General features: G+C 41.0%; 1 protein-coding gene and 1 pseudogene across 1 annotated transcript in view; both read right to left on the reverse strand.

Moving 5' to 3' along the window:
* Positions 1–20,065, reverse strand: part of LOC6619853 (acetylcholine receptor subunit alpha-like) — an 81,935-nt gene that overhangs the window by 29,365 nt on the left and 32,505 nt on the right. Inside the window, exon 3 of the mRNA XM_032726827.1 lies at positions 16,760–17,538. Coding sequence (XP_032582718.1) covers positions 16,760–16,814 — 55 coding nt within the window. The 5' untranslated portion in view covers positions 16,815–17,538. The remainder of the gene's footprint in view (positions 1–16,759; positions 17,539–20,065) is intronic.
* LOC116802351 lies at positions 12,200–12,498 on the reverse strand (annotated as a pseudogene).

The raw sequence follows: 20,065 nt of genomic DNA on the forward strand, positions 1-20,065 counted from the left end.
AAAGCGAAGCAGACAGCCACTGTGTAAATATAATATGAATAATTTTGTTAGTCGTGCCCCCTTTTTTTTATAACATTTTTATACCCATTACTTGTACAGTGAAAGGGTATACTAGATTCGTTCAAAAGTATGTAACAGGCAAAAGGAAGCGTTTTTGACCATTAAAGTATATATATTCTTAATCAGAATCAATCTGGACATGTTCGTCTGGACATGTCCGTCTGTCCCTATGAACGTCGAGATCTCGGCAACTATAAGATCTAGATGAATCAGATTCTATATACATACATTCTTGATCAGGATCATATACTGTATATACTTCTGCCACGCCCACTCTATTTTTCATAATTTTATGCCAGATATCCCAGCAAAATGATGAAATTTCGCGTTCGGATTCACACTAGCTAACACTAGGGTATCTGATAGTCGTGGAACTTGACTATAGCAATCTCTCTTGTTGTTTTTTTTTTTTTTTTTTTTGTTGCGGGGGGCAGAGCAAGTGACCCACGAAGATGGCACAGCATAAAACGGTTTGAGGAAAAAAAAAACTAAATAAAAGTGCTGACCAAGCCGCATGTGTGTGCTTTTGCGTATTCCAGAAGGCTTCTCGCTTTTTGGTAAGCATATAAAGTCATGGAAAAATAAATGGTTAAATTTAAATTCAAGCACAGAGCTTAATTAAAATATTTGCCAAAAGAGGGAGTTTTTTTCAGTTACGTTTTAGTACAGCCACAGCCATTTTATAATGTTTCTATCTTGGCTTTAAGTTTAAACTTCAGCTAAAAAGAAGAGTGTAGATGTTAATTTTTTTTGTTATATGCAAAGTGTCCAACGAATTTATATCCATTTCCAGCGGACGCATGGATTGTTTGCACCCATTTTTCCGATGGCTTTACCCACTCTTCCATTGGCCCACTGCACTTGCCTGCATTCCGTGTGGAATTCGGGGCATCCTGTTTGATATATTCTCGGTGATATGACCAATTACATGGCCATCAAATGCAAACGAATGCAATCATTTACTAACTGACACCCTGTGCCAGTTGCCCCACCAACTCCGCTTCCACTGCTCCGCTTCTTCACTTGCCCACTCTTCACGCCATTTTCCAAGCTTTTCCTCCGCCAGTCATCGTCATATCCTTGCTGGTCCTGTCAGGGGCGTAAACGCTGCGTCCGAAGCTTAAATGGCAATATTTTTGCCGAGTGTCAGGCGATGCCCATCAACTAGCCCACACACACAAACACACACACGTACGCACACACACACTCACACACACAAACACCCAATACATGCAGCCATTTGGAAATACCGAATTTCATTCGTTTTGTAGGTGTTGCAACCTGATGAATTGAGCGTAGAGCACGTGCATGATCCCCATCATCATTTTTTATGGCCATGCGTCAAAAAAGGAACAGGAATTACCAGTAGCCCCCGGCAACCTAGCCTTTAATGCCATCTGGCAATGGCAATGTGTCAAAACGAATCGGGACTTCCCTACGATGGCCAAGTGCCGAAAAAATATAAAAGGAAAAACGATCCAAAGTAGTCGGAGTTGCGGGGGCCAGATCGGATTTCGTTGGTGTAAGGAACTTGGGAAAGCGGCGGAAAACGGAAGCAGGAAGTAGGAAATGTCGCCGACACGCACACTCCAAAACGGAAAGCGGGAAAATGGGAAAACTGGAGTGTAGAAGGGCACTGCTGCTAACGCATTTCTAACGAGCGCACTTTAAATGGCATGTGCTCTCTGGGAAAATCATAATATATTTAATTATTTGCATTTGGCAAGTAAACTTTTACAAGTAATACGAAAAATGGTTGCATCTAAATATATATTCCTTCTTTTTATTTACTAGCAAAAGTAGCAAGTGTATGCGAACGCTGAAATCCGCTGTTCTTTGGCTTTATCGAAATTGGTTGGGAGTCGGCCACGCCCTGTTTGCTTTGCCCCTCCAGTAAACGCGAATGTTTCTACGTGTGTGTGAGTTTTTGGCATCATTGACACGCGGGGATAGCATGCAACATTTTTAGCATTTATGTATGTGTGTGCTAACCTAACCTTTGGCCCCCACCTCCACTTTCGATTTCACATTTCTAGCTCACTTGGCTGGAAAGCAAACGAAAGCTGATTACTTTGGCACAATGGAATGCCATAGCGGGCACAAAGGACGAAGGACCTCAAATGGGTTACAAAATTAATGTTTAAGAAATGAAACTCTCTCTCTCAAAGGATTTTCTCAATTAGAGCATTCAATTTGCAGTTAACAATACTTATTCGTCAGAAGCTTTATAATGCACAGTTTTGCGGAATTAGCTGTATTATCCTCACAGTTTTGCAAAAAGTTCAACTCATTTGTCCCTTTGTGTTGAAAGCTATATTGGTTGTCAAAATATTGGCAAAACTTTCGCTTCACTTTGCTTGTACTAAGCTGTGCTAATATTTGCGAAGTTAGTTTTTAATGAGGTCTCATTTGCCCCTGGGGTCCACACACTGGCTCCATTCTTTGTGATATAATAATCCGATTGCATCCACTTCAATGCGGAAGGCAACTTTGGGAAAAGGCGGGTGCATGTGTTATGTCGAAAGTTTACAGAGCTCATTTGGGTTCACTGGGGATTACAAGTGCGAACAGACATTTAAGTGTGTTAAATGTACAATTTATGTTTGAAAACAACAATGGAACAGATGTACAAATTGCACGAATCGTACATAATTTAAAGATTTAGTTATAGAAATCCATATTTTGCATGTTCTTTGAGAAAATATAATGAAAAGTTTTGCAAAACTGCATGGCAAATTGATATAAAAATGTCATTTACCCGCTAACATATATCCCCCTGATCCCACTGATGTACAAGCTGCATGTGTGTGCGTGTGTTTCGAGTGTATTCCAAGCAAATGGCAACGTAATCAAGTCGAGTCGCTTTCGCTGACAAGATAACGCACACACACTAGCGCACAAGCGCAGTTCTGAAACGGAAACGGAAGTGCAGCCATTGACAGCGGCAGCGACAGCACTAAAAAGATGGCGATGATGATGACGTGATATTTGTGCGTATGCGTGTATGTGTGCGTGCGAGTGTGTGCATGAGTGTGTGTGTGCTATAAATCTAATATCACTTAATGTTGAAAGAAAGCTTTGCGTTGGAGCCCGCATTTTCCCGGCTTTTCGTCGACTTTTCCCCCGATTTTTTCCTTCTCCCCCTTCTCTCTCTTTCCGCACACTCACACACACACATGCACACACATGTCAATGTCAGAAAAGGGTGGGGGGGGGGGGGGGGGGGGGAAGCCCCTGCCCGCGAAGGAAAATCTCTCTCAAAGACCGTCGTTTTCGTGGGTGGCAGATTGGCAACGCTCGATTGGCAATAAATTGAAATACGCGACCATAAAATCACTTAATTGCGAATTCGTGTCTCGCCATCCCGTTCCCACGCCCTCTGCCCATCTCTCTTTTACAAACGGGAAGCGGCCAATTCACGTGCCCCACATTCAAGGCGCCACTGATGCACTATAAAAAATATTTAATACTTTTTAGAGATTAACTCAAATCGTTCATATCGTTTACTTTTTAGTGACTAGTGAATACCTTGTAAACTTATGAACTTTGAGCTATTAGCACCATTATTTTCTGCCAGTGTTTTTAAGAATGTAATTGCATTGCGGCTGCAACTGCCAGTGGCGAACGCATTCAGCTGTTCACTCGTCGCCTTTTCTGGTTGGTTGGTCAGGAGTTCAGCTGAATTTCTGGGCTTCGGGGGGTCATTTACTGCTGGTAGCTCTCTCACTTTCACTGCCATCCGCTGCTGCCGTTACGGTTACTTGATGATTATGGCAAATTGATTTGTTTGCCGCGCACTTTGTGGCTTTTAAATGACGCCGCACACACAAACACACACGCGAACAGGTATAAGCGGAAGACAAATGAGCAATTGGCGGTTGGCAATCAAACGGCAAAGGGACGAGGGTATCGTCAAGTTGAGATTGAGATTGGTTAGGTGGCAAATGTCATATCAGTGACTAGAAATGGTATTTGATTGAATTGGCGCTATAAAAATCCAAGGAGTGCTATGCTACAAAGCTACTGAAAAAGTCTAAACTCAGCGGGGGAAAATTGGTAAAAAAAGGAAGATTACTTGCCATATAGAACTAAACTTTTTTAGTATCCTATCTTAATCTGCATATATGTAACCCCTATTTTTGTGCAAATTAATGCTGCAACCATAATCTCCAATGCCAACAAAGGCTGGCTGCTGCAGAACTTTAGGAATGTCCCAACTGCTGGCAGTTTCTGCTGACATTGGTATAATACAAAATACAGTAAAAAAAAAAAAATGTAGCAAATGTAGTAATAACATTCAGACTCTGGGGAGATGAAGATGGGGGCATGTGTGAATGTACGAGCTTGAAAGCCGTAAAATGCAATGCGTCACAGGACTGAAGATTGAACTGCAGGCCACACTGACACAGATACATATGCAGATACAGATACAAATACTGATACAGATACAGATACAGCCGCATACAAGCTCTCAAGTGCAGCTGGTAACAAATTTGCACAGAACTCGGATGAGGGAAATGGGGGTGCTGCAAAAAGTTCGCGCTTTGATAAACAAATACAAATGGCGGAAGGTAAAGTCCGTAACCCGTCACAGAAACCGACTAACATGCGCTCCGTAATCCTACCCCACCCCCCCCTTTTTTTTTACTACTTAACGCCGCCCCTGTCCCCTTTGTGACATTTCCGCCCTTCTGGCCCAAAACTCTGCTACCCCCATTGCATTAAGCGTATGCAAAACCATCAACGTCATGGCCCAATCCTTATCTCTTTGCCTTCCCCGATCTCTGGCCAAAATGCAGGGAGAGAAACGAGTTGCTGGATATATATCAGACGTACCAGGAGCAAAGTATCTGCCAAAGCTTTTGCACCGCGAAAAAATAGCTGTTAAGTGGGTGCCAAGCATTTGACAAAAATTCTATAGTTACAATACTATTTTGTGTATAAATTGGCCAAAAATGGTCAGAGAGCTAAAAGAATTACATCTTTCTACTCCTAATTACCAATACTAAACCATCCCTATCACTTTTGGAAGGACTTTGAAAAATTAATTTTCGGCCAAATTTTCGCATTTTTTGTAATTTTTTTGTCATCAAAATTTGCGAAAAATAGCAAAAAAAATACAATTTCCAAGTTTGAATACAGTTCGCTAGGAAATTTTGTTACGAATTCAACGAGATATGACATTCCATATTTGGGCCATAATTATCAATGGTATGCTTAAAATACCGATTATTTATTTTACAAAAAATCTGGGAAACGATTTTTGGCAAAAAACTCAATTTTCATGTTGGCTTTTTTGGCTATAACTTGACTAAAAATGGTCACAGAGCAAAAACGTGTACCATTTTGTACTCCCTATAACCAATACTAACAACCCCTTCCACTTTTAAACTAATTTTGTAAAATTCATTTTTGGCCACATTTTCGCATTTTCGATAAGGGGTACGTACCATCATCAAAATCTGCAAAAAATTTAAAAAACCTAGAATTTCCAAATTTGAATGCAAATCGATTAGGATTTAAAAAACAAACTCAACGAGGTATGGCATTCCATATTTGGGCCATTATTTCCAATGATCGGTCAAAATACCGATTATTTATGTTACAAAAAATGAGAGAAACGATTTTTGTCAAAAAATGAAATATTTAAGATGGCTTCTTTGGCTATAACTTGACTAAAAATGGTCTCAGAATTAAAATAATTGTAGTTTTTTACTCCTAATAACCAATATTAGCTATCCATATCATTTTTTAAAGGTCTTAAAAAATCAATTTTTTTATGATTTTTTTCCTTTTTCGTAAGGCGTAAAAATGAAAAAAAAATTAAAATATAAATTTTTCAATGTAAAACACCAATTAATTGAGAATGCAATCACAAGTTCATTAAGGCATGACATTTCACTTTTAGAGCATTATTTCCTAGGTTTTTGTGCTCTTCTCTTAGCATTGACAGCCTTCGATAGTCTTACAGTTTTTCTCTCAGTGCACCGACTGGCTTACTGGTAACTGGCAAATGGTTACTGGCAACTGGTTACTGCCACAGTTGCTTGGTTTACTGGGCACGCAGCGAACGACAAATGTAACTGTCACTTTATGCGCAGCCATTCATGTGTGGAAGTGGGTGGTGCATGGGTGGTGCTGTGGGTGGTGCGGTTGGGATGCAAATTGTATCCGGATGTCACAACTTCTTGGGCCACACACACTCGCACACATGCGCCAACGTTGGGAAGACGTTTTTATTGCGTTATTCATATTTCATTTGCACCGGACCGAGGAGCCGAAGGAGCTAAAGAAGCTAAAAGGACCACAAGTCCTTGGATGTGGCATGCTGGGTCCTAAGTGCAGCGGTTAGTGGCTAATAAATCCCACCCCATTTATGCTACGTTTCCTCGAGCGGCCACAAATCGCAGCAATAATGTTAAACATACAATTGCTGAATTTATGACACACTTTTATCATTTCTGAGTGGCTGGCATTCAAAAATGCATATTACTACAGTGCTGTTGATCATTTTCATATTGAATACATTCGAATACAAAGCAGGTATATCGCAACTATAAGCTTTATTCATTAAAATGCCCCTCAAGTGAAACGTTCCATTAGCTGACGCCGATCGGCGAAACTCGGATATAGATACATCCATATATAGCGTGTCGAAAATCCGCAGGACCCTTGGGGTTTTATTGTTCCTCGGTCCAACCACTTAACTGAAACTGGAAACTGGTAGCTGACCAATGACCCCCCCGAGCAGCAGGAAAGCGGTAATCTCTCCCACCAGCCAACAGCCAGCAGCCACACGGACCTCAGGCCATTCGAAAGTGCCGACTATCACCCACAAGGAGGCCAGCCAACCCAGCATCCGGGCATCAGTGTAACCTCAGATCCTGCCTGGCCCACTAGCATTGACACGGACACCTTGATGCGACGGTGGTGCTGGGGTGGAAGGACTCGTGCTGCAGGACCTCCGGCCGTTTGGGCTTTGCTGGCGGAGGAGAGGGGAGATAGCAGGGCGGAGAGCGGCGAGTGGAGAGTGGAAAGTGTGAGTGGCGTGCTTATGAGTTCATGAAATGCTCTTTGAATATGCATGAGGCCCTAAGGAGCGTTGAGTGCTGCTCCGCCGGCATCTCACCAGCTCCACCGCCTCGCAGCCAGAATTTGGCCTGCTTTGGCCTGGCGGTGATTTTGCCCACGGCCCGCGAATGTAGGCAACACTTTTTTTGTGCACTCCACGTCGGCGGCACTGAGAGAAAAGAGTGGATCTTAAGGAAAATTTGCAACGAAGTCAGTTCTTATCGGTGAGTGTGGAGTAAGTTGCGAAGTAAGTACTAGGTGAGCCTACATTATTGTCATTCAATGGAATCCTTACTGATCCTGAATCCTGATAATGATTCTAATAGTGCATGCACAATTTCTCCATGTGCTTGCTCCATGGCTTCACCCTCGTCGCTCGTCCGGCAAACGAAATGAGTTGAAATTAAATTAAAGTGGTAAACTTGGCCAGGGGAAATTTTGGAATATATATTTAAGCCAACTGCGGCAACTAACCGAAAACCAAGAAATTCACTTTGCTCGCAAGTTGCTCACTCAGAATCGTAAAAACTTCGCAATGAGCTCCGTATGATATTTTCACGGGCACTTTATAGAGTAATCCACGAATTCGGCGCTGTGTTGTTGAACAAAACTTTGGACAACTTTGAATTCATTCACTTGCCTTCGGCTGGCATTTTGATGGCAGATGCAAGTGCAGCCGATGTGAAGTCATTAAATTATGCAAAGGTTAATGCAACAAAAGGCAGCTGGGACAGGTGGAGCAAGTGCAGCAGTGCAGCCACCGCCAGCGATTCCCTAACGGATTACTCCCATATATATTCACACATATGCACAACAGATATGAAATATGCATGACCCACCGGCGGAATATGGAGCAAAAGTTGAGAAACTCCAAGGAAAGTGCAGTGCGTTTCACGAAGGTAATGCAGCCATGGCCTTTTTGGCGCTACTTTAAATTAGAATATTGTTGTAAATCGAAATTCGGTATACAAGAGGTATTAAGTACTTGAAATTGGGCACTAAACTAGGAAAATAATTTAAAATTTAATGAAATTCCAGTGAGCTTGCATTAAACACTCTCTTTTTTTTTCTTGCATATTTATAGTGCCGTAACGCACTGTACACTCCATTGTGGGATTGTCTACCGTAAAGCTTTCTCAAATGTCGCTTGAAAGCAAATTGCATAAAATCAGCCTAAGAGCAGCCAACATGCAATTTTTATTTTCCTTTGTGGTTGGCTGAGTGTGTGTGTGTGTTAGTGTGTGTTTTTGCTACAGAAGGAATTGCGAATGGCGAAAAAAAAGTAAGTAAATAAATAACCGAGTAGGAAATTCAAACTTGAAGATAAATGCAATTTTCAGCTGCAGCAGGAAGGACAACGGCAGCCAAAAAAAAAGGAAAAAAAAACTAAAAAAAATATGAAAAAATGGAGTACAAATGATGGGAAAAAAAAAGAAAAGCTCTGCCATTTCCGCCAAAGTCAGTTGCGCTCCTTCTTATTCGCCTCGTTTTGCAGGTTTTCTATTTTATATACATATATATTTTTTTTTTGTTCCTTGCGGTTTGTTGCCATACTTCCTTGCCTTGCCTGGCGAAAATTCTTTTGTCGCAGCTTAAAAATTTTCAAGTGTCCGCCGCCTCATCCTGGCCATTTTTCACCCACCCCCGGGCTCATTTGGCAAACTGGCCAACATTAATGTTGGGCGGGGAAAAGTGAGGAAAAGCGAGGAAAAGTCGTGGGGAAGTGTGGAGAAAAGTGCCGGGGCGAAACAGAAACAGCAAATGCAACTGCAACTGAAATAGCGACAACAACTTCATTTATCAAAACACTCGCTGTCGTCCATTCCCTTCAACCCTCCACCACCCACTTCACCCACTATTCACCACCCACTATTCAGCACCACCCACTGGCCTTTCGAGTCAAAGAGCCAACTAACCTAATTCCTGGCCAAATGGCACTTGGTCAGTGCCACGCCCACTTCTTACACACGAGCAGTGGATAAATACAAGTACGCTATCTAGACAAATCAGCCAGTAAGGTGTTAAGAAAATTCAAGACATATAAATATATATATATTCTATATATATGTATAAACAGCTGAAGATGAGAAGATCTTTTAATTAATAATTACCAGTATTTAAACTGGCTTATTAAATTATGAAACAATTTAAAAATACTAAGTGTAGTGATTAATACAAGTTATCTAAAACCAATTTGTATGTTAAACTTTGTTTACAATTCTGATTAGATTTTAAATTCCAGATTAGTTACATTTATTTTTAGATGTGAAAATGAAAATATGTATTAAAAATTCAAAATGACACTAGTTAATTCATTTATGAAGACCTTTGAAAACACCAAGCGAAGTAATTAACATATATTAACGCATATAGTACTTTTCCATTCGTTTGAAATTTTAATTAGATTTTGAATACCAGATCAAATCATTTGAATGTAACATTTAAATTTAGATGTTTAAATCATGCTGTAGTCATAAAATTCAGAAATCCACATGACATTCACATTTGCTACCGTATCGTTTTATTTATTTATTCATCATAAGGCAAAAGCGATTGATGTAAATCGACTGACATCTCGTGAACGCCAGTTCCCAATTAACTTTGTGCCCGAGAACAAACGAAACGATTGTATGCCCAAAATTATCCCCATTGTTTGTCGGTCGGTAATCAGTCTATGTTGGATTCTGTAGCGGAATGAATCCCTAATCCAATCTCGATACGTGTACGTGTACCATCGCCATCATCTACCATCCATCGTGTTATGCCCATCAACTTTGTTGTTGGCCCAAATGGGGTTAAGGCCTGCGACATCAATCACGGGCATTATCTATTAAATGAGCATTTCGCCCCAAAACGGAGCTACCCGCTACCCGAAAATCTCCAATCAAAAATTTGTCAACACATTTGGATTGCAAACCATTTTGCCAGTTTGCCATTTTCCAGCCAGGCAAAAAACCCCCCTTATGCATTCTCATTTGTGTAATTACATTTGGCGCATTTCGCAAAACAACAATTAGCGCCGCATTCGCGGACGCGACTCGTTTACAGAATGTCATCAAAAACTTTCATGTTGCCGAGCAGCGAAGGAAACATCATCAATCATGCATTTGAAAAGTTTATTAAGGCCCACACACACAGACACACACACATACTGGTGTGGATGGCAGATGGGTGATGGGGTTTATGGGGGTTTAGGGGGCTCTAAGGGGCTCGAGGTGGCGAGGTTACGGGCTTCTGGTTTCTGTTTTCCGTTTTCTGGCTGGAGCTGATGCCTGGTGGCAAAGGGCAAGTGTACTTAAGAGCTGAAAACTTTTCAATGGCTTTTTGCAGCAGGGAACTGAGGATTCTGGGCTGCAAAATAGAAAGCCAGGACAGCAAAGACCAAAGTTGCACCAGAGATGTGTAGTGCGATCGATACAAGTTACAAGTTTCTAAGGCATCAATCATTTCGCTTACCCGTCAATCATAGTTTTTTGCTGGTCAAGAACCAGAGTTTTGCCTTGAAAAGTAATGTAAATACAAAGCCTCTCATTAAATTCGTAGACAACTTTCCATTCACCATATTAGCTTTACGTATTATTTATCGATGTTGGAAAACTTTACATTTTTCAGCATCAAAGGAAAGCGGAAAGTCGACCAATATCGCTTAGCATGAATTAATCATGAGCCGAGGCCATAATCCCTGGAAAGAACTTTCCTCAGCCCGCCACCTTTGTCACAGTGGCTTTTCCGCGATTTCCTCGAAAGTCTATTTAAATGTTGACCCTGAAAGTGTAGATCGCATTTGAATGAGACAAGTAAGCAAGTGGAAATGCAAATGGAATGCATTTACCCAGCCACATTGCAGTGTTGGAAACTTCTATATTTATTCCACTTTTTTGTACTATTTCCACTTTCGCTTGATTTACAGCCCGAAAATGCAGGCGGCAATAATTTCGCCAGCACTTTCACTCAGAGCCGAACCGCTAATCCCCGAACCCCCCGATGTGACCCGCTAATCTCTGCCGATATTCTCGCAATATAAGTACGTGGGTGTTCATCAATTTTCAATAACAATGGAAGCCAAAGGGAAAATGCACAAGAAGGAGAATCGGGCTCCAGACAATGGCAGCACGTGGCGAATTTACGATGCAAAATCTGCACAGAGAAATGGTAAAAAAAACGAAGAAATCAAATGAAAAGAGAGGAAAATAAAAGAAGAGGAAAATGGGAAAAGTCCCGAATCCGCTGGCTTCAAGCAATTTCAATAAATCGCAAATGATATAAAGCGATTGAAGGGGAAGATGTGGCGAAAAGGACGGGTAATGCAATACTTTCAGTCAATAGCCAGAGCGATAAACAAGGGATAAACGAGCGGAGAATAGAGTTCGATAATCGTTAACTGCTAAGAAAGCATTGCAGTTTACCTGCAATCGGCGATTTGTTTATCGATAAAATCGAAATTCCTACAGAATAATTCATAGTGCGGAAAAATGCGGATTATTTATAAAGCAAACTTATTGCTGCTGTTGAACGATTGCAATTGCTTTATAATTTATGAATAGCCACTTACATAACGATCAGCATTAATTGGCTGATTTGGTATGAAAAAGATAAGCATCCTTGCATTCTGAGTATAAACTGAAGAAGAGGCATGCCGGTGCGTTGAGTGAAAACGGAGTTTTCACTGTTTGAGCAAACCCTCTACGTGCATTCTGTATGTGATGCACACGTATGTACATATGTACATCCTCTGCTCGTTTACTCCTGCGAAGCTGAATGGACGCCCATTGTGGCAAGCACCCAAACACATTGACCGACCAAAGGATGCCGCAGGCTTCCAAGCGTCTGTCTCTTCCCAGACTTCACTTGAGCATATACACTGAGAAAATTGTACTGAACTACTGTTAAAAACTACATGCTCTTTAAATTTGAAATAACTATATATATGGTATATATTTAGGTAGCTTCTTTCACAATCAAACTCTCTAATTTAACTTGCACTCCTATTAATTTCTCGCAGTGCATGTCACTTTTTGTGTGTGTTAAGTCGCGCGTAAACGACGAGAACGACATTGCCATGGTGCGGTCATGAATCATGCCAAAAAATTGCAGTCACCGTCGAGGAGAGGATGGTGACCCAAATTCCCGCTCCCAATTTCACTCCCACTTCCACTCCCGCTACCGCATCTCCATCTCCAGCACCATCTCCCGTGGGTGCAAGTCCAACGATTCTGGGATTCTCGGATTGCGAGCCGTTGTGGGACGTCGATACGGCGAAACTGGCTGCTGGTCGCCATCCACTTGAGGCAACCCAATGGCCCAGCATCCCAGCATCCTAGCAACCCAGACGTCGAACGTGGGACAAACGATGAACGCCGTGGCCATGGAGACGACGCTCCTGTTTCCACATTCCACTTCCACTTTGCCCGATGCTGCTGCAGTGAATTTGCCGCACTGCCTCAGCAAAAAGTGGGCGTTCTGCAGCTCACTCACTTACTGGGCGCACTGAGAGAAATGCCTATGCAAATGTATATCAAATTAACAACTAATAGTCACTGAACTAGTACTTCATCCAGTAGCTTGTGAGCTAAAACCAGAAGCCTATCTACTTTTCTCTCAGTGCAGAGTGACTCGAGCGGGGCGACGACACGCCCCATTTTTGCAAGTGCCATCGACGCTGTTGTTGTTGTTATTGTTGTTGTTGTCGTCAACGTTGTCGGTGGCACTTCACTTTTCTATATTAGCGCCACGTAAGTGCAGCCGCAGGGGCGTGGCAATTGCATTAGCGAAGGACACGAAGGACAACGAGGGGTGCGCTGGTGTCGGTTGGGCGAAAGGATAATGGGCGTTGGAGGACATTAGTATCGCAGTAGATAAAGTGTTTGCAAGTGAAAAATTATACGAAGCTTTGCTGATAAGCGTCGCACAATGGCAATATTTCAATACACTTAGAAGTTTCGAAAATATATGTACATTGTATATTATACGTACATAGCTGACATTCGAAGAATATGAAATATTTTCGAATTTATATTCAGCATCTTAAGTGACTTATTAACTTCAATATGACGAGCACTTTACAAATATGCATTTAAATGGTTTATTGCAACTTAAAGTGCACAAATGAAATTGCACTTTTTCTCCATTACTTTTAGCAATAAATTCAAGTCGTTTCTTTTTGACGCCCCACATCTTGTGTATAAAATACCCCATGGTCGCAAATAAACTGAAAGTGCAATTTATTGTACATCATTTGCGAAATTCTTTATAAAAACATGCAATGAATTTATCAACCCAATGAAGTATACCGTTCGAGGGCAACGCAAGCACACACACCCATTTCATGTGTGTGTGTGTGTGTGTGTAATATATGCCGCAAAGTTATAGTTTGCCCTTTGACCCGCCGCTTGAAATAAGCAGTCGTGGAATAAGTTGCCGACTGACGGGGCAGCGCAAGCTGTGGAAATGGGCTTGATGTCGTCTGCCGTTTGATGCTACAAGAAAAAGTGGGCGTTAGATGCACTCGTTCTTCGGCACTGAGAGAAAATCTAGTTTATAATGTAAAAGTAAGTCAATTTAAGCCGATAAAAGCACCTATAAGCATAAGCTAATGCCGAAATAGGAATTATTTACAATGTAATTATATTTATTTATGTGTATTATATAAGAAAAGATGATAAAAATCTGATTTGATAGTAGATTCCTCGTATCTTTTTCCTCAGTGTGATCGTCTTATATTTTAATCTATAATCTACCCCGATGCTTTTCTTTTACTTTTCTAAATTGATATTTTGCGGTGTACGTGTGAGTGCAGCAGTGTGCGTGCCCAGCCCGTACATATATGTGTGTGTGTGTGTGTGCCTGTTTAATGGCCACAAAGCGGAAAGTGGAGCGTGGCTGGTTCTTCGTCTTCGGCTGATGCAGCTGCATTAGCAGCCATTTGCAACAGCCATTGATGGCAGTGCATATGTGTTTGTTGCTCTTACCTCTCGCTCTTACTCCCTCCCTCTCTCTCACTCGCTGTCTCGCTCTATCTCTCGCTCTTTCTCTCTCTCTATCATTGGGCGTGCTTTACTGCCATTTATATTTATGTTTGCCCAATGCCTTGGCCCCCCGAAAAATGATGACATGAAAAATTGTGTTGCCCGCTTTTGGGCGCTGCTCTCTGATTCCGTTTCGCTTGGGGTTTCCTAGGGGGTTGGGGGGTGAGGGGGTTGGTTTTCTAGGGGAGTTTTTTAGTTCCGGGGGATCCCCACACCGAAACTTCACGGATACGGCCCTAAGGCCAGTCAGCAGACAGCCAGGAAGCTTTTCGAGCGCAATTTATGGCTTTTTAAATCGAAAGAAATTCAATGCTTGTTTAAGAAGAATCAACGAAGAAAGACAGCGAATTGGAAGTGTGTGTGTGTGTGTGTGTGTGTGGCCCAAAACAAACTTCGAGATTTATGTTTACCCTCGCAGTACTTATTTTCCACTTTGCCTTTATTTCATCTATTATTTTTTGTTTTATTTGCTCCTCTTTGGACTACAAAATGTTTTGTAACATAAGTAAGTAGCTCTAATTATCCTGCACACCATTTAAAAGCAAGTTATATTTGTAAATTAGATATATATATATTTATATATGTATCTTGGCATAATATGCATATAAAGTAAAATGTTTATAATCAGTCGCGTATTTCAATTGAAAACTCTTCTTTTTGCCAAAGCAGCGAAAACGACAAATTGGATTTTAAAATCCACACCCGGCAACTGGCGAATAAAGTGAATGAAGTGAATGGTGATTAATGCGTGTTCGATTTATTTTATTTAACAAATAGTTGTCGCACAGCACATATGTTTCTGTCAAGGATCGCAGTGCTGGTGCTTGAAAACACATACTACCAAATTGCTTTGGCAAAGCTTGCGATTTCGTTTTCGATTTTAGCCAAGGAGTGAAAGTGAATAACAGTGAATATAGTGAATAGAGCGACTAGTGGGCTGGGCCATTAAATGCTGGCTGGCCTTGGTGACGCGTCGCGACGCGATGCGCATAAAAAATGGAAAATCAAATCGGAAGAACACGCACAAAAGGCGTTGGACGGTGGGTGGGAAAAAATACAACAAAAATGCAAAAAAGAAAGGGAGAAAAAAGAAAAAAAGGTGAGAAAAAAATCCAAGAATATGGGAAAAAGGCAGGCTCAGTTCGCAATCAATGCGTTGTTGGCCAAGAAAACGAAGAAGAAGAAGGGAGAGCGGGGGCGGCTGCTTTGATTGTGGGCGTGGCTGCCTTGTGCCAGTTTCGGCTATGCAGCCACACACACAAACACACGCACACAATCAAGCATCTACGCAGACACACAGATACACCGATGACGATACACATACAGATGCAGGGCCACAGATACAGATACAGATACAATGCTGCGGCCTCATTTTGCAGACGCCAAATAGAACTAAAACTGAAACTGAAACTGAATCTGAAAACTGAGACCGAACAACCGAAGCCAGTGCTGAAAAACTCGCTTCAGCCGGACCATTGTCCTTCGTCCTTTTTCGGCTGCATTAGCCAACGCATCCCGTTACGCTCTCGCCACTTTCCACTTTCCATTTCAAGCCAACTGAACGTGTGCAGCTCACAGCTCAACTTTCGCACATTACAACTTTCTGAAATTTCCATTCGATCTTCGATAAATTTGAGAGAATATAAATATTACATAATATAGCTTGGAAAGGGATATATTCTCTTATTAAATTCCATTCGCTGCTGTTAAATTACTTGTAATCACTGGGTACCAACGCATTCGACTACGATTTAAAGCGGTCTCATTAATCCCAATTCCCAAAACGTTTATATCAAGTGATTTTTATTTTTTTTTTGATTTGTTATTCGCTATTATTTTATTTCCCTGTGTGTTTTCTGTTCCTTTCGCCGGCCAAAATGGCCAAAATCCAAATTAAGCTTTGGCAATAAAGCCTGGCACAGACAATAACAGTTAACCTCGGTCCTGGAAAGCCTCGCCAGGATCCACATCATCCCAGGATTTTATTTCTGGCCACCGATTGTCTTGATGTCGCACTTCCACGATGCACACAGCAAAAGGGTTGGTAGTTTGGTTAATTCAATTAATCAATTAGTTAAGTAATCTTATTGATAGCATAACTGGTTGCATAACCTATTTGTTTCTATTTGTTTCATATATAGGGAATATAATAATTTCCTATACAGTGAACATTATTATTATTAACTAAATCTAATGTTAAAAATAAGTATTTTCTGAGTGTAGGCTGGCCCTGTCCTCCCAGTTCCGACCCCATAACTAACTCAAAGCACTCGAGCGCCTCAATGGACACACGGATACGCATACGAATCGGAGGATGGTGGATTCCAGGAGGGGATTCTAGTGGGATCAAAGCCGGCGGAACTTGGAGAATGTTTTGAGTGTCGAGAGGATGTCGGGCGAATGTCATGCGATTGTTTTGTGTTGTGTTGCGAGTCCTTGCCGTCGACGGGCTTTGTTTGAATGGCACTCGAATCGAGGGAGGGCGGGGATTCGGATTCAGATTCGGATTCGGTGTTGGGGTCACTATCTATATATATGTATGTTTGTAAGAGTGGGCAGGCCAAACAAGATTGGGTCGAGGCTAATAAATACGAGCCACTTACTTGATATAAATGAAAGCACAAGAATCATATCTATGGTCACTTGAAACCACTTCATCTCATTTCCCTCTGCACGCTTTTTTTGCCTGTGCTGCGGTGGTGGATCTGCCCCGTCTCTCTCTCTCTCGCTATATATATATATATAAACGAATATATATATATATATAATCCTCTGCTCTGGCGGCTCCAATCCTTCCAATTTGATAGTTCCAATATCGATACTATATATATATTAATATATTAATATATATTTATGTCTAGTTTTAAGGCGCAGGCGCAGCTGTCGCGGGAAAAGTGAACTTTCTCTTCATGGATTGCGGATTCGTGGTATTTCTGGGATTGTTGTTGTGCGTTCTATGCATCTCAGTTGCAGTTCTTAATTCGCAGTGTTATCGAATTGGCAGCATTTATTTACATCGATTATTATTCTGGGTATCGCTTCCATGCTCCTCGATTTCATAGTAAATATATAACATATTTCTCTATATATGTATATATATATTTTTAGAACTATTAATGTACGATCGTTTTGTTTCTTACAAGGTATATAAATATATTTGTAAATATACTTGTTTCTTGGCAGTTTTCGATTAAAATTCTTCAAATGTGTGTGTTCTTCAATTTGGTAGCCTTCTTCCGGTTTTGCCTTTGTTGTGCTCCTTGCTGTCCTCGTTGTCCTTTTGCTTCACATCGCCTCATTCCTGCGCTTCCTCCTCCATCTGTTCCTCCTAAAATCCGCGACGAGTGCAGGGAATGTGGGATAGATAGACAAAGGGCGAGTCCTGGAAGAAAGGACACATTTAATTAGTGCTTTCATTAGAAACAAAAAAAATTCCTTTCATTTCGCTGGCGAAATGTATGTGTGCGCATTTTTTTAAGTTTGCACAAAGGGAATTTAACATTTTATCAAAAGAGAGGGCAACTTGGTTACCCCTAAAGTAATAGAAATACTCCCAAAATTAAGATTAAATACGTAGCGGAATTAAATATTAAATATTTCTTCAAGCAAAATGAGATTTTCTCGAGTGCCTAAAGAGAAGGTGACATAAGAAAATTCGCTTGTGATTTATTAGGTATAATCTTTCCTTTTTTTTAAAACATTTTCTTGGCCAAGCTCATCCACAATAAAGTTTTCGGGTCCAGCGAAAAATCTCAAATATATTTGCCCTCGCTGGACTTTTCTTATTTTTCTGTTTATGCAAATTGATTTTAATTATAATTTTCTGCTCAGACCGCTGACCCAAATTGGATTGTTTGAAATGTATATATGTATATTTTAGAATAAGGCAATTCTTCTTGTTTTTTGTTCTTGCGTTTTGGGCCGCAAACATTTTGTGAATTTTAATTGCTAATTTTGAGTAATTAATTTACACCAGTTCCAAAGGTATCCCAAAGTTTTGTGTTCTTGGCAATGGGACTCCGTTGGGTCTGTTAATTTAATTAATAACTCTGGAAGAGACTTGACGAGCGCGACTCTTGTCCCTTTTTCCCTTTTTCGTTGTCCTGGGATAATCTCGAAAGTCCTTTGAGTAGCTGAGTGATTGCTAAACTGTTACTGTTTAAATCCGAGGGCATAACTAATATTTTAATGAAATAACTAAGCATGATGGGCATTTCATGCATTTAAGACGAATCTTGCCCGAACTCATTATGTAAATTTTAATCACAATTATGGCCGAGGAAAATCGATACGTTGTCCTTGAAATATCCGGCTGTCACCTTTGAACTTGATTTATTCTCAAGAAGCCAAGTTGTCATGCGGTGCTTAGAATAAGTAAACATGACATGACATTGAAGGCTTGCAATGTGAAGTAATATTATTTGACATTATTCGCCATTTAGGATATTGGCTACGAAAATTACACGTTTTCCTAATTTTATTCATGGCCAAAATGTACTCCAAAGTTATGGCGAATTAAAAGAAATAGCATAGCATTTCAGTGCCCCAGAAAAAGTTGCTACATTATTGCGCAATTCAATTAGGGCGACTTTAAGTCGCCACTTGAGTAAAATGAAGGGTATACGGTGGTGGGGTGGGGTGGCTTCTTTGGCCCAAAGGTGGGAGACGTTGGGGTTAAATTGTGAATGGGGGCGTGGGAAAATGTGAAAAGGGGCGTGGGAAAATATGGTGCCAAGTGTGGGAGTGGCATGAATGAGCAATTCAGCGAGGGCGTGAATAGGTTTTCGGAAGTAATTTAAGAAAATGTCATAAGAGGGTGCATGACCTTACCACCCCACCACTTTTCCACGCCCACCACCCACCGCCCACTTTGCCATGAAGAGTGCTCACCTCATGCTGTCAAATATTTAACCCTCTTAATGCCCAAGTGACATATCTGTAATTTTGCAGAAAATTACGCATAATTCCAAACATTTTCGCAGCTTAAGCGAGCGTTATGCAATTTTAATGATCCATTCAAAAATATTTGGTATTTTCGTTACATAGCTTTCAAAAATATTTAAAGAATTTTCTTTTTCATTAAAAATTAATAAACAATAAATTCTGGGTAAATCGTTGTCGAAATTTATTGATTAATTCTTAGTGCTGAATCGAATGAATCCTAATTAGAGGGTTAAGGGTCGCCTGCAGCGGCAGTTGGCGAATGGCAGATGGCAGGACATGGCAGCATAAAGCGATGCTATGCGATGCAAGGACGACACGTTTTTGATGCAACAAAAGATGCCAAGTGTCAATTTAAACAGCCGCACGACTGAAAGAGACGACGACTTTTCGGATGGGGGGAGGGGCACCACCAAAAAAATGTGCCCGGGGCATCATGCCATCGCATTCGCACTCGCACGGTCTCGGCCCGTCCTGCCACTTGAAGCTTGAAAAAGCCAACGTTGACAGCGTTTAAGACTTTCCCCATTGTCCTTGCCAGCGCCTTGATGGTTTGACAGGGCAAGGCAAAGCCGCCGTCGTCCTTTGCGTCCTTTTCGTCCTGCCAGGACCTGCCTGTCCTCGGCTGTTGTCTTTTCATATTAAATGCATGGCGAAATGTACAAAAAACAAAAAAAAATATATACGAGCGAAACGACAGGACGGCAAAAGCCAAAGGAGTGCATTATTATACATCGAATCTGCACATAGGATGGACTTAAAAATAATTATATTTACCTACAGCAAAATGCAGCTTAAATGCAGTATCAAAATTGTTTAACTATCTTTAACTCACTTTGAAAGTATTATAATACAAGCACAGCTATTTACTTTTTTTTAAATAGATTTTATATTGGCTTTTATCACTAAATAGTGTTAGCTTTCCTTCTGAAAATCAGCTTAAATAATTTAAATAACAGAAGCAAAAT

This window comes from Drosophila sechellia, chromosome X (genome assembly GCF_004382195.2).
Source record: "Drosophila sechellia strain sech25 chromosome X, ASM438219v1, whole genome shotgun sequence".
Lineage (NCBI taxonomy): Eukaryota > Metazoa > Arthropoda > Insecta > Diptera > Drosophilidae > Drosophila > Drosophila sechellia.